This window comes from Notothenia rossii (genome assembly GCF_949606895.1).
Source record: "Notothenia rossii genome assembly, chromosome: 11".
NCBI classification, from domain to species: domain Eukaryota; kingdom Metazoa; phylum Chordata; class Actinopteri; order Perciformes; family Nototheniidae; genus Notothenia; species Notothenia rossii.
This window is the reverse complement of record NC_136910.1, coordinates 46,432,288-46,457,115: the sequence shown is the minus strand read 5'-3', so window position 1 is coordinate 46,457,115 and position 24,828 is coordinate 46,432,288. Positions and strand designations below refer to the sequence as shown.

The 24,828-nt window shown below is 40.3% G+C and overlaps 1 protein-coding gene across 6 annotated transcripts; it reads right to left on the bottom strand.

Annotated features, from left to right (window-relative positions):
• Window positions 1-166: 166 nt before the first annotated feature.
• On the bottom strand, window positions 167-22,932 carry rc3h2 (ring finger and CCCH-type domains 2). 6 transcript variants are annotated; one of them, XM_079660757.1, is made up of 20 exons: window positions 22,437-22,932; window positions 16,180-16,502; window positions 15,977-16,094; window positions 15,241-15,492; window positions 14,343-14,518; window positions 13,041-13,241; window positions 12,751-12,883; window positions 11,785-11,903; window positions 10,536-10,648; window positions 9,899-10,210; window positions 9,322-9,527; window positions 8,882-9,186; window positions 8,651-8,797; window positions 7,217-7,354; window positions 5,650-5,814; window positions 5,301-5,550; window positions 4,960-5,044; window positions 4,151-4,349; window positions 3,824-3,987; window positions 167-3,740 (listed from the first exon to the last, which is right to left on the bottom strand). In XM_079660757.1, the coding sequence occupies exons 2-20, from the start codon at window positions 16,408-16,410 to the stop codon at window positions 3,593-3,595; spliced, it is 3,462 nt and encodes a 1,153-aa protein (XP_079516883.1). In that variant the 5' UTR covers window positions 16,411-16,502; window positions 22,437-22,932; the 3' UTR covers window positions 167-3,592. The 6 variants fall into 6 exon arrangements, with proteins under 6 accessions (XP_079516883.1, XP_079516885.1, XP_079516882.1 ...); XM_079660759.1 differs by lacking the exon at window positions 22,437-22,932 and adding an exon at window positions 18,235-18,545 and having other exon boundaries at window positions 15,241-15,474; XM_079660756.1 differs by lacking the exon at window positions 22,437-22,932 and adding an exon at window positions 18,235-18,544.
• Window positions 22,933-24,828: the final 1,896 nt, after the last annotated feature.

Below are 24,828 nucleotides of genomic sequence, written 5' to 3'. Positions count from 1 at the left end.
CGTCAGAGTTGGACCAGGTAACATGAGGCTAATGATGCCAAAGAAATGCTGCCAACCCTGGCTTAAATCTAAATGATTGGCTAAAGTTAAATGAATTGGTTGTGTTATCTCACGCTTCCTATCATAGTACTACATTAACAAATAATGACAGGAACCACACAAAACATGTTTTTCTGTTCGTTTATTGTGGCATGCATTTAATGTGCCTTTCCATATTTCCATCTCTTAGTGCAACACAGAAGCCTTATGCTGCTCGGCCAAGCTGTCTGTACTTCAGTGTAATACAGATGAATGAGCCATAAAATGCACAGAATATTCAGTCAGTTAACAACACTCAAACAGTTTCATCGATCATTAAAAAGCACATAAATCATTCTCATCGTAGGTTTGACTAACTCCAATCTGCATTACATTAAGGTCAGTAAAAGGGATTCCTTTGACAATGTGATATTTCCAAGGAAATAAATTGAATACGTAACAGTATTATTTATTAGTGGGACATTTAAGATATGCTGTCTCTTAAGGAGTTTACATTTTCCTCATTCTGAAACATTACACAACTGCCCCAAAGATTTAAACATTTAAATATATCTGATTATCACAGGTCGTATAAATGAGCGTCTATAATATAAGTCCATCTAATGATGGTGCCAGACTGTATACAATGACAGATGTGTACCATCTCATAGTTAATTTACATTTCAATCGAACAATAGATTTGCAAATAAAATGTCTAATACAGACATGAATAGTCAGAAAACATCTTATGTCTCACGATCAACAAACAGGCTTTCCCCCCATATAATATAGAACAATGAGACACTTTTTTATCTAATAAAAAACTTCAGCTAATTCTCAATTCAAAACAAAGAAGCTGACTTATGCCCAGAAGGAAAAATACCACAACACCAATCAAATGTGGTAATAACAATAATAGTCATAATATAATCTCTATCAAACAAGAATTCATTTTCATGAGCAAACGAGTAAAATGCTGCAAGCAGACTTCAGCACTTGACGTGGCCACACAGTGGGCATGTGCAGAACTCTTACAGTGCTGGGTGTGTTGTATCACAACTACAGAATCATCAATACTCCTCCGCCATCACAAGAGGGACTATATCGCATGCATGAAGCAGAATGCAGGGCGGATGGATTGATGGGGGGGGGAGGCAAAGTTGGGTGTGGGGGCATAGTGCACACGCTGGCAGTAAATGGGTAGGAAGTGCAAATAACCACTACAGCAGTGCTCTGGACACTTTGATGGAAACGGGGTGTATCACTTCAATACTCACAATACTGCTTTTACTTACAGTAGTGCCCAGCCCTTCCCATGGGTGCAGGAATAGCAAAGCCAATATTGATACTGAGAGGCAAAAGCAAAGTAAACACTGGCAAACAATATTATCTGTAACCTTTATGCTTTGAATGGAAGGGTGGTTTATCAGCAAGTGAAATCCAGGTTAATACTTCCACAAAATATTTAAGCGATGAATATAGAAAAAACAAAAGCAGCTGAGCAAGTTAAGTCTTCCCTGAGCGATTCAGACGAGAACGGATCTAGCCTCCTCTTATGGAACAAAGCAGAAATGCACAAGAAGTGTGCTCAACTAAGCCTTTCCCTCCTCACATAGTTTACACTGGAGGGATAGGAAAAGCTGTCGGAAAATAGCAGGGATTGTACGGTACTGTACACGACATGGCACTTATATGACTTCAGAGGTGAAGTTGTAAACAGATGCAGAGCGACAGTAGCTGAGCTAATTTCAGGACTTCATCTCAGAAATAAACCCATACAGAACATTGGACTTTTCAATAGAGTATTACACCAAATTGTTCATTCCACTTCTTCCCTATCTACCCGCTGTGTGGTTGGAAGATAAGCGGAAAAAAAACAAAAGGTTAACCGGACCACTACTTCATTTTCTACTCAGGTTAATTAAGTTTTAACTTGAAACTCGATAAGCAATCCTAACACGTACGGACATTCTGCCATCCTCTAAAATGGGATTGGAAACTGGAACGATTCTTCTTTTCCTTTACAAATCTTATACGATTTTTAAAAAGGTGTTATAAAACCCATGACTTTTAAATCTTGTATATGTAGGCTAGGTCCAGGTGGGCTGGGCTTTATGTAAATCACCCACAATGCACAAAATGACAGTAAACTACACAGTGTAATGCATTAAATGGCAGGCAAAACACAGAGATACATCAGACAAGACGATACATTTTGTCTGTTTGTGATGTAAAATATAGCAAACAAAACAAGAGTAACAAAGATCCTGATACAAAATAGGCCAGCAAACAACTTCACAGAAGTTAGCAATGCATTAAATAAAAGAAACCAAAGGCTTTTAAAAAAGTTAAACAAAGATACAGCGTGAAGAAACACGAGAAGTGGTGTTTCACACTTTCATAAGCTTCAGTTTAAAAACATGACCTCTGAATATTGTTTACAGTGTACGTTAAGGTGACCAGACTGGAAAGCACACCAAATGCCATGAGCTTACAAAAAAATTGGAATTTCCAGTTTTTTAGATCGAGATCAAGGGAACACCTCTGAAACAGGACAGGTGTCTGACAGCGTAGAGCCCAATGTAACACCAAGGAGAGGAAGGCCACTGCAATGCATGTTTGTGTCTACTGTGTGTGAATGTGTGTGTGAGAGAAAGAAGGAGAGCAGTGAGGCTTCCGTGGTATTAAATGCTAAAACCACTACACGCAAAAAAGAGAAAAACAATAGATGTTTTACAAGATTGTTGTGAGTTAATGTGGCCTGTATACAAATTGACACACATCTTTGTTTTGTTTTCTTCCCTTCTTACCTCCAGTGATTAATACAATAGGTTATGACTGTGATTGTGTTGTGTGATATCATGACATGACTCAGGGTTCCACCTGTGACTCATAAAATAATGAGCTTGTTTAAGTGGCAGTGCCCTCTTTTCTCCGTATTATACGTTGGCTTATGGAAATAAATGCATTACAAAGTAAAAATATAGCAATACTAATTCAATATAATTGTCAAATATTCATTCATGGTGTCAAAAAGGGATGAATAATTACTGTTTTGTTAAATTATTGATAATCAATGCTACTTGTAAAAAAAGTTAGAATAAGTAGAGGAAAGGATTAACAAAGACTCAAATCCTGAAGTTAAAAGAGTGGCTCTTGCTGTGTTACGGACACTGTGAAATGTCATGAAAAAATCGTAGTTGAATGACAACAGACTAAATCATGTGTCAGGCAAACAAATGTAAAGGAAGAGATGAAGATGTTGTGAAATCTCCAGCCTTTTGAAAAAGTGGTTGAAACTGAAAACATGGAAAAGTTCAGCATTACAGCGAGGGGATCTGTGCCCTTCATGGGTATAACATTGATGTCTTTATGGCGCTGTATATTGCCAATAATAGTCAACTAGGGGGCAGGATGGTTTTCTGTTGCCTTTTACAATTTGTCGAAGCACAAATGTATACAGTATAGGCGAATGATTGATAAAAGCTGGAAATTAATGGTATTCCCTTTAACCAGGATCTGATAGCCACTCAGCTCTCGCTTGGCGCAGATCAATGTCTGACTTTGTGTCTCCTTAGCTTCTATTGAGCAGCATTTCTGTCCCGGGTGTCTCAGGACAAGCTCGGGTGGAAGTGTCCCCCAGTCGAGGAGATCCAGTCCGCAGGACTAGCTTGCCAACGCCAAGACCTCCTGAGACCAAGCCTCCAGGAGACAAAGACTTCCTGGAAAGCAGAAATAATTGAAAGTCAAGGACAATTCTGACTGAAGAGGACACTTTGAAACTCCAATCACTACAGTAATTCACCTGAAGGCCATCTTTTTCAGCAGGTGAGTGTCCATCTTTTCTGTCAGAGGACCTTCTGTTTGGGAGTGCTCCTCCACAGGAGAAGAGAGGAGGGGAGAGGAGCAGGGTGGAGGGAGGAAGTGGGAAGCATCCTGAGACCGTAGGGCAGCCAGGTCTAAAGAGTCCTGAGAGGCAAAGATAAAAAGAAACACAGGAAGTGAATGAATTGTAATAAAAATATACCATCAGAAATAATCAAGCGACATTGCAGACAGAGTGTGTATGATTTTTTTTGTCACTTTACTATGTGGTGCATCTCTCTGGTGATATTTACACAGTGATACCAACCTGAGACTTGATCTCCGAGTCCTCCATGTCTAGAGCGCAGAGTTCGAGCTCGATGTCTCGCTCCGGGTCCGGTTCGCTCTCGGCCCGGCCCCGCTCCCGGCTGTAGGCGAACTGACGTGCCTGAAGGTCGGACGCGATTTTCTCTCCACTGCTAATGGACGTTCGACGGCAGTGAAGATCTGATGCACAAAGCTGCTCGCTAAAACACAAACAGAGAAAGACAAATATTCCCTTTAGATTTATTAAATACAGTACATCAAAAGGTGTACGCTTCTTGGAATCAAAATCCTGGGCATAAGTTAAAGATAATGGTAAATTAAAATATAAATAAATAGTTAAAGTGTTAAAATAAAAATGGTCTATAAAGTAGCCTATTGGAAAATATGTTGACGTCATGCAGAGGGCTTCCCTGACTTATTTTCTCTGCTGACCAGGGTTTTTTACCAACCAGCTGGCTGCGCTATATTTAGTCCGACCACAGAGAGGAAACCACTGCAGCACAATGAGATAGAAGAGAGGGATGAGAGAGGACGAGTGAGAACAAACGTGTTAAGAGCAATCAGGAAGCAACTTCCATGTGTAACCAGAGTGGGAGAAATGTAATCAATGCTGTGAAATGACCTCGGTCATGTTCACATCATTCTTTGAAAGCAGAACCTAAACAATTTTAGTGTTTTCCTGTTCAATTCCCACTTCTTTCCATTTGGTTTGTCTGTGTAGATCAACAACATGTAAGACTTGAAGGTGAGATAGATGCTAAAAAAAAGATAATTAAGAAAGAGATGAAAGTGTGTGTAAACATGTTGTACCTCTCTAGGAAACTGGAGTGGCTGGAAGAGTCCGATCCTCTGGAGCTCCACCTGTAGTCGCTGTGATCCAGGTGGTGGTTGTAATCTTTGAGAGAAAAGCAAAGCCTTTTTTTTAAGAATGGACACCGAAAAAAATCAAAGAAATACATAAATATGAGTCACGTTTTATGCATGTAAGACAAGGAAAAGTACATCAGTTTGACATCCAACTTCAATTACGATAGTTACTTAGAAACAAAGACTAAATATAAATAAACAAGAAAAAGAACATCAATCCAATAAATAAATCCAAATAAAAACATTTATAATTGTAACATTGAAGGATTCGTATGGCTCCTAACCTTTAAAGTTAATGGGTGTGGTGTTGGCGCTCCCCTGGCAGGCCGTGGCTTGGATGGGGTCGGTGGTGTGGTAGCCCGTGCGAGATGCCCTGGATATGGCCCCCCACTTTGAGATAATGGGCCCCTCACTAAAGGGAATGATCGGGTCCTCGTCTTTCATGCGCCGATAATGATCCAACGAATGCAGCCATCTTTTCCCGACACCACTACTGCTCACACCACCTCCTCCACCTCCGTTACTGTCCAACTCCTGCATGAGAACAACATGGGTGCTGTTAGAAAAACATCCATAAAATGCAGCAGATTTTAATATTGTTTTTTAGATGTGTGTCTGCGGAAAGAGTCTCACCGAGTGCTCTGAGCAGGAGTGAGCTGATGTGTGTGCGAGTGTTTCAGGCTCAAAGGGGCTGAGGCAGGTGCCGATGTTACCGCAGGACCACGGGGAGTAGTGGGCTAAACTCTCCTCGCCTCTGAACCGGCACCCCATGCACTGACCTCCGCTGCCCTCCACATGCTGAAAGAGGGAGAGATATTGGAAAATGAAGGTGAGACACACAGAGCAAAGTGAGTAAAGAAAATCTGGTGATCCATTTTGAAGTCTGATTTAAGTTCTGTCTGTGTTTAAAAATTTAGAGCAGGGGAACAGAAGGTTTTGGAATGATAAACTTTTTAATATATTTGTTTTCCATCAGTGTAAACAAGTAAATACAAGTTTGGGCACGTCAAGTTTTCTTATAAATATGGCAATATCATTCTTGATGCTGTTGTAATACTCACTTCAACTACAAGAGGCACAATTGCACCATTAACCGACATTATTCGATAAGGCCTTTTCTCTTTTCTTCTGCCAAAAATCTTTTTTTCAGCCGTTTTCACAGACGACAAAAAAGGAACTTAGGAAGATTATCCTGACAAGAGCTTTGTTGAAACTGGTCTCATGTCACAAACACAGGAGAAAAAACTATTTAGATCAAACTTAGAAAATGATTTACCCGAATTGTTTTTCTTCTGCAGTTTGCTCAATAAATAAGACACTATTAACTCTTAATATTTTGCTGTGTAATCTTATTTGTATATATTGTTATATAATTATACAATGACAGTTGTGAGCTGCACTGAGTGTGTGTGTGAGGAAGTCCGTGGATTGATCAATTTGGTCCAATCAGCGGGGGCTTAACGTAACGACTCCGCGGACGTAACGTAACGGCTCCACGGATTGGTCCATTTGGTTCTGGGTAACGCATAAACAGTTTTACTCGCTACAGGGTTGTACTTTGAGTGTTTTGACTCTGCAGACCGTTTACATGCATAAAAACCTTCATAACACACAAGGGGACGGGTAATAACCAGAAAAGCATGACATGGGACCTTTAATAGAAATAGCTAGTCTTTTCCCGATGCTCTTTTTAAGTGTTTTTTCATACAAAGACATTCAAATGAAATCAAGATCAGGGTGCAAAAACTTAAACATTCCTTGTTTCTTTAATTAGCTCTGGATGTTAAAGACGTCTCTGACATGCTTTCAAACAAAGCTTTACTCCGCTGAAAGTCTGAGTCACTGCTTGTTACAGTCTTTCCTCTCTCTCTCTCCCTCTCTCTCTCTCACACACACCCCCACACATGCACATACGCCACAGTTTTGAATTGCTATGATATCTCCCTCCACAGTTGCTAAGCAACTATCTCCCACTTATATAGCATTGGGCACAGCTGAGGCGCACGCTTCTGGGAAAGGAATTCGATCTTACATATTTTAAAATGGTAATATACAAAACCAAGGCATTACTCTCAGGTGGCTGCACTGACACTATTAACAAACCGGTCATGGTGGCATTTGAATTGCAATTGTCACAACTGTAATCTGCGATGCTCTTTTTGTGCGTGTAGATATGGCGTATCTCTTTCTTGCCCTTTACCTCTGCACCAAAATCGATGGTGAAGATGGGGGAGGACTGGGAGGGCCTGTTGGCGTTGTGATGGTGATGATGATGAGCCCACTGTTCCTGCTTCCTCCTGAACAAATCCTCGTAACCGAAAGGAACGCGGCCATAATCCTGAAAAAACAGGAAGCGTGTGGAAGAAAAAAGAGAATAGATACTTGTAATGACAAAATTATAATATTTAAAAATGTTGAGTTTAGTGATGATGCAATCAGGTACCCAACACATCTCACTAACGCCACTCAGAACCAAATCAGACTGCCGGTATATGCATTACTAAACAGTACTTTAAGTTTTCAGTTAAATCAGATTTGTGATCTATCTTCCTCAATCTTTTCCGAACTTGATATGCTCTGATTGCATTTTATGTTTGTTTTAGGTCTAGACTTCAGGGTCGGACAGAGGAGGATTTCTGAAGATGTGGGGGTGGAAGCAATAAAGCTGTCCAATAAAAAACACTCAAGATCCTAGAGAGCTCTATATTAAAATAATGATATTATAGTAGGTATCAGTGGATTTACATTAGCTTAGTGTATAACGTAAGGCTCTCCCAGCATACTGTACATACAGGTGGTGGACACAAAAAGGTTTGTTGAACATATTATTATACTGATTGAATGTAAAGGTATTTTCAGATGTTTGTTTTCTCCAGAACAATGGAGAAAATATGAAATGCACGCTGTAAATATCTAGAGATTATGCCTTACTTGGACCTCATTTAGCTTAAAATAAAGGGTATTTTGTACTATACTGTAGTACTGCAGCAGTCAGTCTGAAACTCTAATGCTATATGATGAAATGAGAAGAACAGAACAGAGTGGGGGAGGCAGAAACATATTTTGGTGAGAAGTGGGAGGACTACAGAGGAGGATGAAGCTGCAGCTCTGTGGCTAGCAAGGGAAGGTGGATGTGAGATAATATGTGGGTGTAAAAAGGAGACACTGAAGGAAAAGGTAATGTGGAGGAAAATGAAGCATTCAATCTGTTGCATGTATGACAGGCCAACATGGATTAATACAGATTTTCCACTGGAAATCTAGGAATGAAAACAGACAGGAATTATAATATAAACCTTTGTCGAGAGCATTATTCTTTTAATTATGACATGGCTCAATGTAGATTATCTCTTTTATAGCATGCCCTATTATTCATAATTAAAATTCACAGTCTTTTAAGGTGTGACTGCCTGCACTCCTACTGTACTACGAAGGTTGGATTAAATGTCACTCAAAGAAATGGGTGAACCTTTAGACTAACCAACAGTTAGTTGAGTGAGATCTATATATGTATTTAATCTAAAACAGCAGTTAAATCTTAGGTGTGTTGTTATCTAAAATCAAAATGTTCCAGCCAATATGGAACAGCTACAGCCCATTGCCATAGCTACTAGACGTGCATTATTTTGCCCACCCTGTGTAGCCCTGCACGGTGTTCACTTCCGGAGCAGTAGTTGCTGTCTAGAGAGTTGAATCTCTCCCTGAGTGGAGGCTGGTAGACGGAGGAATGCAGCACTTCCGGAGGCAGCGAGTTGCTCCTGGCATCCTCCCTGTGGTACAGCTGTAAGAGATAATAACCGTCATTACTGGTGTTGTCACATAATGACCAAATTAACAGTTACATGAAAATGAACAGAGGGCTCACCTGAGGCCTCCAGACTCTCCTGCTGTCGTAGAGCGGAGCATAAACACCGTGAGCAGGAGCCAGAGGGCCGTACTGAGGCTGCCCCGGGTGGTGGTGGAAGGCAGGAGGTCCCATCCTATCTCGGGGAGCGAAGCCCGAAGAGGAGGAGGAAGGTGGGTGTGGTGCATGTGGGTCATTTGGGTAGGAAGATGGCGGAGGGCCAATCGAGGGCGGGAGAGAGGATTCTGGGACGTTGGAGGATCGAAGGAAGCGAGCCATGCAGGGTTTGTGAGGAGGATGGAGAGAGGATTGGTAGTAGGAACCTGCTGGAGAGGAAGAGGATGGAGAGAGAAAAGAACAGGAGAGGAGATTAAGGAAGAGAAGAGAATATTCATTTCCACTTTTTCCCAAGACAACAATAACGTTTTTTAAATCAAGCTTTCACTTTACAATGGACTCACAGGTTGGTTGATAATGTGGCGTGTCATATGCAGAGTGGGGCTCCTGATAGTACAGCTCTGACGCCTCAGAAGGATGTGATGCGCGCAGCACAAACTGACCATGTTTGGGCATAGAATCGCCACCATCACCCCGCCCCCCTGCTGTTGTCAAGGGAGATGATGCTGAGGAGTGGCTGACCGGAGTCCTGGGAGGGGAGATGGGCTTCCTGAGTGACACCAAGAGAAAGAATGAACACATGAATGGCTCTTATGATGAGTTGGAGATAGATTCCCATCACTTTTCTGCCACAATATGCAAATATCCCATGTGTGCAAATCCAGATATCAGGTGACATGTAAATGATGAGACTCAATTCAATTAGTCATGCGATATGCTTTGTAATAAAAACATATTTTGCATGCTATTATCCATTTATTTAATGTTGAATTTTAAACTGTTTAATAACGTTTCTCTATTGCAGGGGTTCCCAAACTTTTCAGCCCGCGACCCCCAAAATAACATTGCCAGAGACTGACGACCCCCTGTCGACGGTAGGGGGGGGGGGGGGGGGGGATAAAAGTGGATACAAAATCGTACTTTTCAGTTGACCCCGTGTTTCTGCTGGATAGTCCGTTGGACCCATTAGCCCCATTGGATCCATTTGGCACCGCCCTCTTTATTTCCTCCATCATGTCAGCCCCTCTGGAGATCAGTTGTGGGCGAGTCAGGCAGGGCACCCCCTCTGTCAGGGAGGCCATGTCCTCCCCTGTGTCTTGGAGCCCTTGCCCCACGCCTGCAGACAATTCTTCGTGGATGCCGCCCTCCATGGTGAAGGTTTTACCCATAACCCCTGGAGACAAAGGGAATGCACGGCCAGAGCTGATGCTCTTCTTGTTTCTCAGTCTGAATCTGAGAAAGAAAGGACATCCAGAACAAAATAAATGGTTATGTTTTGCTTAGAGAACATCTTAATAAACATGTGATTTGATATGTACAATGAGAACCTCTTGTAATCCGAAAAATCTAATTTAAAAGGGAGACTTTGGGAATATTTTTCATGTTCAGATAATTCAGTCAATACAATGTCATGATGCAGCTATAAAGCATACTAACTGCTATGGTTGAACAAGCAGACTTCTGTGAAACATTCCTCTTTTTATCTTTCTATTAATGCAAATTATTCTATCTGGAATACACTGAGTCTCTTTCAGAGTGTACGCGAGTGAGCACTTACTTCTCCAGTTCATCCTGTGTGTGTGCAAAAGTACAGTTGGTTCCTCTGGGACAGCCTCCCTGCTGACGGAGGTCTCTGCACATGCTGGTCTTGTACTTGCTGTTGGCCTGAGGCTGAGAAATGCACAGATACAATTTACATTAATAGCCAACTATTGATTATAAGTCTAAAAATAAAAAAGGCTAAAATGTACATATGATTTCAAATCTGAAATTGTAAACTGCGATCGTACAACATAATCAGTTATAGGTGTAAAATGAATGTCAACATCAAGAAGTTAAAGTTTAGTCTTAACAGTTTTTATATACTGTTGTTGGTAATTTCATACATTATGGTAGTAGATGTTGAAATGGAAAAGTCGCAAAATGTCCCAACAGATGTCAAACGGATGCCACAGTCAAAGCCGACAAACAGGTGTCGGCATACTACAAAGGATTTGCTGCGTAACACCATAAAACTTAATGAAACATGATCATGAGACTTTCCTCTACGGTGCATTCTGGATTGAAAACAAATGTTTAGTTTTTGCCATTTTTGAAACTACTTGGCTCCAAAGCAAACACACAAACAGATATCCTGGTTTACAGAGCTTATGAGGAAACCAATAGTGTGTTATACTGTCGTTTTTGAAAAGGAAAAGGTTAATTCCTTTGATAATAATACACAAAAAGTATTAGTACTAGTGATGCTTCAGTTTGATGGCATATCATGGGGTGTTCTTATTACTATAATCATTTTCCTAAAATTAGTTTTTTTAAAAACATAATACATCTGCTTGCTTACAGTATAACAATTGTTTGCCAAACCCTAACCCCTAAACCTGCCAATACACAGCCCTACACAATTTTAAAGTTTGCTTTTACACCTCTCTGTACAGTATATGATAAACAATGATAATGAACCAAAAAAGAGTTAAAGCCTCTATTCACTCCACTATACTGTATGCAATATAAAAAACAGCTTGGTCTTTGCAGCTGCATTATCTGATGTTAGGTATGTTAATGCTGTGATATCTGGAGTGCAGGGTAATGTCGCTTTAACTATTTTAGAAGCCTGAAGGAACTGTGCAGCTAGACCCTGAACTTCTTATCTTGTGGCTCAATGGCCCTCCAGGGTGACAGGATGGAGCAATAGCACTTCTCTTCTTTACTATTCTAGACCTTTTCCACTTGGAAAAAGTTATGTTTAATATTGCTCATATTTTCTTCAGATCAATAGATTTTCCAATATTTCCCTTTCGGCAGTGTACCTGTGGAGTGTCATGGCTCTTTTTGCTGAAATTCTGTATGAATTCCACAAGTCCATGGACCACCAACTTCACAGCTAGCATCACACTTTCCAGCTCCTCCCATGATGGTGCCGGGACATCTGCACACAGATCACACACACACTCTGTTCACAAGAGATTCTCAAAAACACAGCAGCAAAGCTCAAAATAATTTAAGTATTAGGTTAGCGCAAACTCTCTAGCTGACTTGTTTTTTGGATGAAGACAAATGCACTTTTGTCATTGTAGCCATTATAACGTATGCTAACCAAAAAAACTGACATTAAAAGAAAATAACATATTTAATGGTGTAACATGTTAAGAGAAAAATGTAAAAAGTCTAAGAGGGTATTCAGCCATTGCTAGCAGCTCTGTGAGGCTGTTCTAAGTCAGAGCGATGCTTTAAGCTAAACGCTAACTTTAGCATGAAAATGTAATAAACTGTTCTTTATTTCAGGTAGGTTACAGGTTCAAGTTATTGCACCCATTATACATTTTACAATAGAAGCTACGTAAAAGAATAGTTAGTTCAGGAGTACCTTGTCATGTTGCCAGAAGGGACAAAGTAAATAATGATAACATAACAACTAACCAGAAAACCACAATACATTTCTATTGCCATAATATTTTAAAATGCTTTAGTTTATTGGTTTAGTTGTCAAGGACCATGTACAACTGAAACTAAAACACTTCACATATCATTTAAATGTCTATTTATACCATTTATTTGTGTTGTGCTTTCCTTAATACATATTTAATCCAAGATGAATGTGCAGTTTTAATCTTTTGTTATGCTTTTAATTAGCAATTTGGTAAATGACTGCCAGCAGGGGCCTATATTCATCACTTTTCAATCTCATTAATCCTTCTGGAACATGAACAAGCGTATGAATCACTCAGAGTCATTAGCATTCATTCAGGTGAATGCTGATAAACAAAGTGACGTACCTGGGTTGTGGTCTATGTTGGCGAGCAGCTCTAGGTGCGGTCTAAGGTTTGTGAGGTTGGCGGGGTCCCCTGTCCTCTGAAGTACGATCGTCAGTTCCTGAACGCTCTTTGCAAACGACTCCGGAGACTGCAACTGAAGCAGAGGATAGAAGAAGAGAGTGGGTCTTTAAAAATAATAAGATGAATGTATTTCTCCTGTTTGAGACTTGTTATACCCACCATTTGAAATTTGAAAAGTGGGTTTAATAATGAAAGCAGAAAGTTGATGGGCATATGAATCATACTGGTACCTTGTCTATAATGGACTGCATATGTGATTTATGGACCAAGTCTCCATACAACAGAGAGGACCACTGCTCGGGGGAAATCCGTAGTCCCGCCTCCATGGCGATGTGGACGATCTGAGCGTCATGTTCTCTCCGGAGAGCCTCGTACGTTCGGAACTCTTCTTTCAGCTGCATCAGCGAGGAGTCTTCATCCCGCTTAGTCACCTGACAGACGATGGACATAGAGGGAATAAGAAAGAAGGAGGAATTGAGAGGCAGAAAGTGTGGAGAAACATAAGGAGGAATTTAAACTAAGACTAATTCGCAACTACCGTGTGTATTTTGGCAATTCAATGTTTTCAATTTGCCAAACAGTAAGTGTGTGGGGTCCTCAGACTTGTAAACTCATTTCAGATCATAGAAAGGGATTTCCCCTTCTCAGAATCTGCCCTATGAGTAATCATCATAAGACACCTACACACAACCAGCCGTGTTTCTTACAATTATGCAGTGCTGGTGGGTCAAAGGTATAATCAAACTGAATCAGATTTCATCATTATTGGAGCATATGCTGCTGTCCTTCCTCTTGTCTGTTTTCTCTCTGTTCCTGCACTTTGATTTATCTTCCTCTGCATCTCTGGGCTGTCTGTCTCTGTCTTTCAAAACGGGTAAGAGTGAGGGCAAATATAGACCGCTGATACATCAGAAGCAGATAGCTGGTATTTCTGCCCTACCAGCAATGTCTGTCATCAGAGAACACGCACAGAAATACACGCATGCACAGAGTAACATACACAGACCCCCATATCCGATATGTAATATAAGATATTTGTAGTTTGGGCAACCCTTTTAGGGAGTAATAATACTTAAATGTCAGACAGGGTTAAGTTACAGTGGAGCTCAATGCACAGCTGAAAGGGGATTGCCAAAGCAGACACTAAAAAACAACTTATTTAGCTGACTAGTTAGAAATAGGTGGAAATAGTTTACTTAAACTGACCAGAATAAATGTTATGGAAAGGCTGACATGTACAAATTATACTGTTATATGGAGAACTATCTCTGTAGTAATAATATGTAGTTATAAATGAGGATCTATTTAAATATCCTTGTTTTAATGAGGTAATTTATTATGTCTTGGGTTCTTTGGACCGCAGCAAACTGAGGATCTTTTGTTCAGTTTGACGCAGATAAGAACAGGAATAATAGATTTTTATTTAGTTAATAAAGAATTTGTGCAGCTTGCTCACATGTCCTTGCAAATGCACATACATGTATGTATGTGTTTGGTGTGAATGTGTGTATATTCAATCATGTTGCCAGTACCTTGAAGCAGGAGGCCCTGTAGAGAAGCTGCACCACATGCCCTATGCTGGTTTTGGAGGCCTGGGGGAAGCGAGCCTCGAGCTTTTGAACTACAAACAAAACTAACACCTTCCTGGACAAAGCTGAGCCGTCCTCCAGAGCCAGTAAAACTAGTTTCAGAGCATCTTCTTGCATAGCTGGGGAGGAACAATAGAACGGGAAGACAACAAGGGGTGGGGATGGTGGGAGCAGGAAAGAATGCACATTTTTTAACTAAAGATTCAAACAAACAACGCATTTAATTGTACTACAAAGACGTTGTTAGAGCTGGTGAGTTGTCCTCAGACTCTCAAGTGAACTCATTCTGTTATCATGATGAAAATCAGAATCTGCCCTATGAGTAATCATCACGGGACACCGGATACCAGCACCAGCAGTCTGTTTTATGATGCTATCTAATGAGGAAATTCAGAAGGGACACAATGAGTCCCGTCAACTGAATTTACACCAAACTGCAAAAAAGCAGTCATAAATCCTACAGGTTTATTTTGGTAGCAGCAATAAAAGCAAGAGTATACTTAATTGTTCTCTAGCAATAAACAGGTTATTCATTATAAAAGTGAACATCAAGGCAACCCTTTTAAATCAAAGTGCTTAAAAAACTTCCAATTAGTCACCTTAAAATGTGTTTCAAAGTTCTAGTTTGTGATAGCTAAAAGGCAAGATGCAAATGCTTAATCCTTACTTTCAAAAGGCTAACAAAAGTGTCCTTTGGATCTACTAACATATTCTATCTGCCTAAAATAGCATTAAATGTCTTAGAAATGACACATATTCCCTTGCTAAACAAATCTATATGGAGCATGATGTTTATATCACTGATGTACTGTATGTGTTCTGTATGATTATGCAAACCTACCAGGACCCAGGAACTGGCAGCCCCGCGCCCTCACCGCTGCCCAGAGGTTGGCAGAGAGCTGCTGGGGGTTCTGGTGCTGGAGGATGAGCTCGGTTACGGTCCGTTCTCCCAGCGACCGGCCGGCCCGCACCGCCCGCACACGGCCTTCCTCCTCCACCAGCTGGCAGTTCACCAAGGTCACCAGCTTCCTCTGCATCGGCCGGCTGAGCACGCTGGGACTCAGAGTCGCCACACCTGCAGAAGGTGACAGTTCTGTGGTAAAAAAAATGAGGCTATTACTGTAGTTATCAGTCATCTTTTTATTGAATTGATTTTCTCTGCATTTAACTATTTTACAACCAGCTATGTAGAGGGATTCAGAGGAGTCTTCAGTGAATGGATAGGCCTGGAAAGTTTACTTTACATTATGCTTCTTTGTAAACTAGTACTGTACATGATAAGAATTGTTCAAATTATTAAATTCGGCAATGATGATGCACAGCGACGTCACAGAATTGGAAACCGCTGGTCATTTTCATCGAGGATCGTCTTTATTTTCTGGTTTCAGAGAAAGCAGAATTTTTCCTCAGTTCCATAAAAGCACAGCTTTCAGGCGTCATGAGAAGTGTGAGAAGGATAAATGCCAAGTTGCAAAGTGTAGCCCACGCACATTTATCATCAAGATTTTCATTTTATAGATGTCCACAAACATTAAACTCAAATGTGCCATCAAAAACGGATATGCACACACACATACCTTTTGCTCCGCTGATGGGTTTCAGGTAGAGAGCCAGCTCTTCAACGCACACCTTGCACGCCTCATAGTTCTCAACTTCTGCTGCACTGTTCAGGCTCACCGGTTGCACATCTGGGACCTAAGTAAAACACATCATGAGCACTCAAAAACACACAAACATGTCACAAGTTTTGACACAAACATGCCTTTATTTCTTTACTCACCTGAGCTCCAACCAGCTGCAGCAGGGCACAGTTGACCGGCAGCAGGTCGATGTCAGTGCTGATGGGGGTCTGGTCGAAGGGGCAGGCCTTGCGGTGCAGCTTGTGGAGGCAGGTCTTACACACCGTGTGGGAGCAGCCCAGGCTGATGGGCTGGTGGCCGTTGCTGTCAAACTCATTGTAGCAGATGGGACAGGACAGGAACTCCGTCCACTGGGCCGCCTGCACTGGCATCCTTCCACCACACCACCGAGGGGGGCTCCGCCGAGCTCAGGGGGAACGCATGTCAACGAGCCCTGACAACAGCTCCCGCTCGCCGATGATGACTGTGAAGAACAGCACATGAAGTTATAGCAGCCATTTTGAAGAGACACATTTTGTCACAATACTGGAAAAACATCTGAAAGGCCTTAGAGATGCAACCAATGCATTTCATTAAAGATTTCCTTATGGACAAGAGATAGTAAAAGGCCTGATACATTTAAGAAAACTCTCTGCCACTAGTATTATTACAAAAAAGGTATTATTGACTAACTGTTTCAGCACTACAATAGATAATCCCCCACATGGCATGACTCAACATAAGAACGATTATAGCGTGCCAGTCATTATTATTATTATCATTATTATTACTATTATTATTATTATTATTATTATTATTATTATTGTCATTATAATACCATAACTTCAACTATAGGTACACCAAAAAAATAAAAGCATTACTTTCTGATATTCAAAAAAATAGCCTTCACCATTCTATTGTTTAAGAGCCCTTAAGTATGTACATGTGCTCTCTGTTTGGAGATGCAGCTGCTTGAGCAAATATTTGTAGCCAGCCACCACAGCTTTATAAAAGCACAATACTTTTGCTCTAAAATATTCATTAAATGTGACTAAAGAAAACAGAGATAGGATCCGCAGTGTCCTGTTTTAGTACAACTAACTCTCAGTTGTCATAGACTGGCACAATGCTACACGGTGAGACATATATATCTGAAATAAAGAAAAACAACTCTACTTATTTATTATAGCCTCAAAATTAAACATCCATAAAGGAACAGACAAATAATTTTGCATTGCTATATAAAGTATTGTGTCTTAGAGCCAAAAAAAGGATTGCAGATAGGATGAAAAGTAAAGTGGAGGAGTAAAAAAGAAAAAAAGGTATGATAAAAATGGAGCCTGTAACTGAATAGAAAAATGAACAGATATGTGTGAGACAAACATCATAAGGTCTAAATCTGCTCTATTTGAAATGTAGACTTCTTGAATTCTGTTCCCTTCAGTCTAAATGATTCCACTTTTTGAAAACATTTCATACCAGCAAGGGTTCTTCTTGTCAAAGTGTCAAATACAATATTGCAACCTCATTAGTGCTACTTGATGCATTATCCAATTAACTAAAAGTGATTTATTTTTTTAAATCATCCTTCTGACTATGCAAAGTGTTTTTGACGCCTTGTACAGACAGCCAGCACCTGTTGCTTTAGAGTCTGTTCAAACTGTTCTCCAAAATAACAGCTGGTGCCCTCACAGAACAGGTGCCTTCATTTACTGGAAACAAAGGCTATTCAAAGAGGTTTAGAGAATACAGTAAAGAAGTAACACACACAAACACAATCAGTACAAATAAAGGATATTAGAGAGAATAAAGAAATGAACTACCTGGCTTGATCAGTCTTGAAAATATGCTGCAACAAGCATGTGTTAAAAAAATGATATATATAAAAGTATGTATTTGTGTGTACTGTACACACTGTGTTTCCAGGTCCCAATGAAATAAAACGAACTGCATACAGTATCTGGAACATTGACGAAAAAGGTTCCACCAAGTTTTCTTGATTTTTTCTGACCTTAAAAAACAAGCTTCGATGGCAAGCAAAATATCAGATCAAATACAATATGCACACTAGCAGCCTCGTGGAAAGGGAAAGATGATCTGTGCGCATTACGCTCGCCCTATACGCCATAATAAACAACAGATTGCACTCTGAGCTTCACCACATAATGTATTGTATTTCGATTTTACTCATATGTGACTTTGTGCCATTTACGCACCTTCCAAACCGTCCCCAGCGCGCGGTGCCCGGGTTGCCCCCTTGGCCGCGTGGAAGGCTCCACTCTGTCCTCGCGCGTCATATTTCCTTCTGCAAGGAGCCCGAATATAATATAAAACAGATTGCGGCTATAGTAGATTGCAAGCTCCTGGTCCAACGTCTGAGGAAGAGTGAGGCGACACTCAGGGTTCAGGAGAACGTTTGGGGACGATGGTGGAGGTGGGGAGTTTTATCTTGGTGCCAGAGCCTGGATAAATCTCTCCTCCTGTGTATGTGCAGATTAGGGAGGGGTGCAAACTATGAGTGCAACTGTTCACCATGATATACTAGCTGTACTTACAGTGACAGCCACCTGTTCCTGCTCTGAGCAACTGCTGCATCCTGTTTTTTACTGGCAGTGCAAAAATGGCTCCTGCACACATGGCTGGATTCAAGCCTGCACACCAAAGTGACCTTCATTATGCATAAGTACATCACAGCACATGGAGAGTCCATAATATCATGATGTACACAAGACTTCCATTACTTGCATGAATGGACCAATGACTTGTGTGTGTATGCACAGCCCCCATAGTCATGAACAAGTCTTGTGACAGGGAGCAGTGGGCGTTCAGGATTGTCACGGGAGAACTTAACTTCCTCATCAGACGCTTTTTCTCCCTGGCTGTTTTTTTAAACAAGAAAATCGACCTTTGAACTCTGTTTTTTTTCTTCCCAACTGGTCCTTGCCTGTTACTCTGCCTGAACTGGTTTGTAGTGTGGGAAAACTTTAGGACGTGCTATCGAAAAAGAACCAGCACTTTAAGCGTCCACTTTTTAGGAGCAAAGTTTCCCCTTAAACTGTTGGAAGAAGGCTGCAGTGGCACCCACTTTACTGAGAGAGGGATGAGAAGTACATTGTGTCTTTACAGCCAACAGTTGGCCAGCTATCATCTGGCGCAGGACACTGAGTCCTCGCTTAGCCCCTTCTGTACGGGGGGAGGGCATCTGGAGTTTCCTTTGGCATGTGTCATAACGAGACAGACAGACAGACTGATATAGAAAGATTGCTTTAAATATCTGTTCTCAGAATATTGAGGTGAGAACACAGTAGTAAGATGTTTGGGACATCCATCAATTTATTTTTCAGGGTAAAGGTAAAGGGTAAAGGTCACATTGCCAGCGAAAGGTCGGGGAAGAAATATATAAAAACTGGTGCAGGCTTAAACCACTACAGTATCTGCAAAATATCTAGTAGAGTCATCGCTGTCTTCCTTAGAAATTGGGACCCTAAAAAAACACCAACAACAAAAGGAAGCAGAATATTGCAGCGGGCCAATGGGAGGCTCATCCAAGTGGTACACACCCTCATGCAGGCTTAGGTTATGGTTGGAAGTTGTAGCTAAGGAATGTACAGTATGATGGACGGATGTGACTGTTTTGGGTTGTCACACTTAACATCCGTGTAGCATCAATTTATGATTGGGATCTGGCATGACATTTAACAGTTGTTCAGTATTTCTGTAGGCCCTGTGTATATAGAGCAGGCACAGTTAATCTAATGTACCCATAGAGGGAGAGACACATCAGCGCCACATGCATCTGAATAAAGAAGGTGACTAATGGGTCCATGTGTTATGTGGAAAGCAGAGTGTTTGGAGACAAAACAGGCAAAATATTGTTTTTTTCAATGCACTGGGGAAATGTAAGAGTTACAAGAGAACATCAGCAATTCACAACAAGGTGTTTTTTCACTATGTTTTTCTATTAACGTCTATAGATTTCATAAAACTTGTAATGCAGAAATAAATGTATTAATATATTTAATCAACTGGTGAAGCTTTATAATGTTACCTATAAGTTCAAACATGTACTCTAGCACGTGTAGTGTCTCCCCTTAAGCCAAAAACATGTATACAAAATGTGAAATGTTCAAACTGACATCTTATATTAGTTCTGACAGCTGTAAGTCTGAGGCGTTGTCATACCTGAGTAGTGTAAGACACATAGTGACATGAAGATCTGTATTGCATATCGTCCCTCACTCTCTCTCTCTGCTGTCAATATCAACTGTCAACTGACGAATAAAGTCAAAAATACGTCAAAAGATAAATCTAAATATAAGCTGTAGCAACAACCAGTAGCGACAATAAGAGGAGAGCAAGCATGCATCTTCAAATGTACCAAAAGTCATGTTCAAAATCATCCAAAAACGATTGGCTACTCCTGCAAGCATACAAAAACCACACTGAGACAGACACCACTACTGAGCATGAGCTTGACCTGAAGGAAAGGAATCTGAAGTAATATGACGACTCCTTCTCACTGTCTCTGTGACCCTTTGCTTAGAACATTCAGTGTGTGTGTGTGTGTGTGTGTGCGTGTGTGTGTGTGTGTGTGTGTGTGTGTGTGTGTGTGTGTGTGTGTGTGTGTGTGTGTGTGTGTGTGTGTGTGTGTGTGTGTGTGTGTGTGTGTGTGTGTGTGTGTGTGTGTGTGTGTGTAGTATGGTTTGTGATGTCACTGGAACAGTTGGTACTTTTACCAGAGATACACATTTATAAAAATAAGATCATTCCAAAATATTCCTCATATTGGGTTGTGACAAAACAAAGGTCCCATTCTGTTATTTAAGACAATACTACTGCAACCAATACTGTGATTTGAATATTTTTAAAATATACAGCAAGGTATCATTTGATATTTCAACAATTTCAATAGCTCCATGATTCACTTTTCGCTCGCTCTTGTAAATGTGCTAATACACTTTTTAATTCCCACTCAATGTGTCTGGCAGGCCCGGCTACAGTATGATCTGCAACCAGAATTTAAACATAAACTTTATTTCATTGCCTTCATCAGCCTTCTGGGAACAACTCTGGGTCTGGGTTGTCTGGGTAAAGCACAAGAGTGAATCTTCACACCCACCACAGTGATACAAATCTCTGTCATTAAAGTCAAGCAAGGTATGAATAATACACATTGAGCTCAAATTAAACAATACTGCTTTTTGTTGTAGAGGAAATGTCTGTTTAGAAGTATAACAGCTTTCAATATCAGAGGCAGCGCCTATCAGTTTAAAAGGGAAGGTAACAGGTTAATGGTATAGAGAGAAAGTTAAACTTAAACACTGATGATGCTTGTTAAACTTTAAAAAAAAATATTAAACAGGCACACCATCTACAGTATAATGAACACTGGGGAGTATTCATTACCAAACATGAATGCAAGCAGTGTGCAACAAAATAAATCATATTTTGGAACACACATTTTGAATTTTGTTTGTATGGAAGAATAATTAAGAGCAGCTTGTTTTTCTGTGATATTTGAGAGTTTCATTAAATTATGTATAACAGGGTTACTACAGTTCTTTTATGTCTGCTCACTTGTTTTTGAGAGTACATTGGGGGAGTCAGTGATTATTTATTCATTATGCCTGTCATCACAGTGTGGGGGTCGTGTATGAGCATGGTAGGCAGGGCAACTCACCAGCTACTGTACTATACAGCACATATTATTGGCATACATTATTATTCCTGTGAGATATATGTACATGTCTACAGTAACAGATGCCAGGGTTATGCAATATTATTTTGAGGCAGCTAGGGATAATATTGTTTGAGTATCCAGTTACATTTACAGTTGCAAATCAGCAGGTTATAGAGTAACCTCCAACATGACAGACTGCTGCAAACTTTATGTCAGAGCTGCATTTCAGACTCAAGTCTACAGTTGGTCATATGCAACAACTAGAGTTGTAAACACCTCTGCTTTGGCTCAGGATTCCCTTTGAGAGCAAAAGGGTTGTACAAAGGTTGGTGCAAAATCCCATTATCACTTTGGAGGGTAACATAAATAGTCTCCACCATTGCACCATCATATCTACAATATTATGTTGCTTTAGAGCTTGACTGCCTCTACTAGATAACCCTGGTTGACATGCGAATCTGAGTGTGAGCAATGGGCCCATATTTTAAATATAACACGCCTTCGTTCTTATATTATTCCCTCAGTTGCAGGAATTCACATTGAGCTGGTAGCCGAATAGTTCTAGGTTCAATTATGTCATTCATGGAAATCTTCAGCAGTTAATTTATTTCCTATTTCACCTAAGGAAAACATAAACATGAAAACAGTGCTATTCTGAAACAAAAATGTCATAGGCTTTGCACACGTCAAACAAAATCACGAAGAAAAGTAGCGCGCACCTCTGGAGAAGTCACTTACCTCACGCAGCACACCACAGCACCAGAATACACATATTCATCCACAGAAGCGCATCAGAATAAAAAAAAAAATCTTTATCAGTTGTTAGAAGCCAGCAGCAGGGAGACAATTCTTAACGTTGAAGCGAAATGCCTCTGCATCTCAAAGCATTAGCTGCCTTGGTCTAGTTTTGATCCTCTGCCCCCCTTTCGATGGTTCATGACGGTTCTCTCAGGTACAGTGAGCCTCACTCTCTCCGTCTGATGAACCGGCGCTGAGAGGAGATGGTGGTATCGCTCCGCCGGTGATGGTGCCCGAACTGCGCCTCAGCCTCACCGCCGGGCTGCACAGGCAGAGACCTGCTGCACACGCATCCTGCATACTCTGCCTGAGACACGGTTATGTTCACTCCGACAGTTTAACAAAAATGCTTTGGAGTAAAATGTTCGATAGAGTTGCGTGTGGGCACTATTTTAATATTGTGAGCAAGGATAAAAAGATGTAAAGGGGCAAGCCGGAACAAGCCGCTTTTCGAGGCGTGGGCTGTCTGCTTTTAAAGGAACAGAGGATGCGCTTCGACAAGTGCGCCTGTCAAGAGGAAGTTCAAACCTATAGTCTATGGTTAAACACACACACACACACACACACACACACACACACACACACACACACACACACACACACACACACACACACACACACACACACACACACACACACATAAATACAAGAAGTTCCCGCTCGCTTTCGTGCTGCCCAGCATTTAGAGAAGTGGAGAAGTGGAAGAAAAAACATGCTTGACCTCGATTTCCCAGACAAATTGTAACGATAATCAAAACACAACACTATTACAAAAGACCCAAAACAACTGTAGACAAAAACACGTCCACATAGAAAGGAAACCACTATTGAGAGACACAAAGTGAATAAAACAAGAAAAAACCCTAACAAAGAGACAATTATAAGCCTAGATTTAAAACAATCCCAGATATGCAAAATTACAACAAAGTGACATAAAACAACTTCAAATGGATTAAAACCAATCACAAAGAAACAGAAAACAACTCCAAATAGATACAAAACAATAACAACGGGACATACAATAACCTAAAGTAGAGTAAAGCTGTTTACTTCAAAATGTTAGTTGGTGAAATTTGAACAGGCTGTCTCCGTGGTAACAAGTGGTGCATTTGGCACTGCAGGAGGCCCAAACTCAGTTACATAATGAGTCTGGATTACTGTAAATTAAACAGTGATACTTTATTTGCCTGCTTTATTTATATGTGACTTATGATCTTCAGTGAGCTGTTCACAACAGATGGGTACGTGAGCTGTCAGTGATATAAGGAGTTAGATCAGCAGGACAGAACACTTTTAAATAATCCTGCAACACAAATTAATGTTTAACACCTTGTCTTTAATCATACAATATTTAAAGTAACACAGTTACAAAGCTTGAGGGGCCTGGTTATAATAAAGACACTGTTCAATACAGAATTAGAACAATTGCTGTCTTTTTGTCCGTCTGTGTCAAATGACAACTTCCTGGAAATACAATAATTAGTGGAAAAACTAGACAGCTGCATGTAATAACTTCGAAGTGTTTGTTCATTGAAAAGATGACAGTGATTTCAAAACTCCCCCTTAACCACATGCATTTAATGAGTGATGAGCTTCTTTTACAGCAAAGTAAACAAAACCATTTTGTCAATGATTACACACTGTAATTTCCTTTATATGCTTAATATAAAAGATCTAAACATGACGACTTCTAAAGCTTTGATGTGTTACACTCTTAAAACCTAGTTAGCTATAATCTTGGTTTATATTTAACCACAATAATGACATATTGTCAATATCTGTATCCATATGTTGGGACTGAAATATAATTTGGATGGATTATCATGAAAGTTTTGGCAGATATTCAAGTCAAAATGATGTTGACCTATATCTTTCCATTAGTGCCACCAGCAGTTTGAAATTTGTGTTTTTTTAGTGAAATATCTTGTCTGCAGTTGAATGAAATGCTCACCAAAAGGTGCCCCAAGAATGAATTGTATGTAGTTAGAAAGCAGGGCAATATTTAAATCTATATGATACTTTAGTTTTTGACCAAATATATCGTAAAATGTTTGTTTCTGGGATGAATACAATATCTTAGGTTTAAGATTAGATGGTTCATTATCTCAATATTAACACGGGTTGATTGTGCTTTTCAGCTTGTGAAAAGTAAAAAAATAAATGTGACTGAAATATTGTAAGCTTTATTCACCAAATAAATAATTCCATGATATTTCAGTGCAAATGGACATGCATATATATTCACCAGAAAATAGCTCTTTTCAATATCCTTACCACTTGTATAACTCTTTTCATCCCTGTCTCTGTATCTACCACTGCTATTTTATACCTT

Coding starts and splice junctions, on each gene's coding strand:
- rc3h2 (XM_079660757.1), bottom strand. CDS start 16,410: ATGCCAGTGCAGGCGGCCCAGTGGACGGAGTTCCTGTCCTGTCCCATC. Junction 9,528..9,898: donor AACACGGGGTCAACTGAAAA/GTACGATTTTGT, acceptor GGTGTCACTCAG/GAAGCCCATCTCCCCTCCCA. Junction 9,187..9,321: donor GCCACATTATCAACCAACCT/GTGAGTCCATTG, acceptor CTTCCTCTCCAG/CAGGTTCCTACTACCAATCC.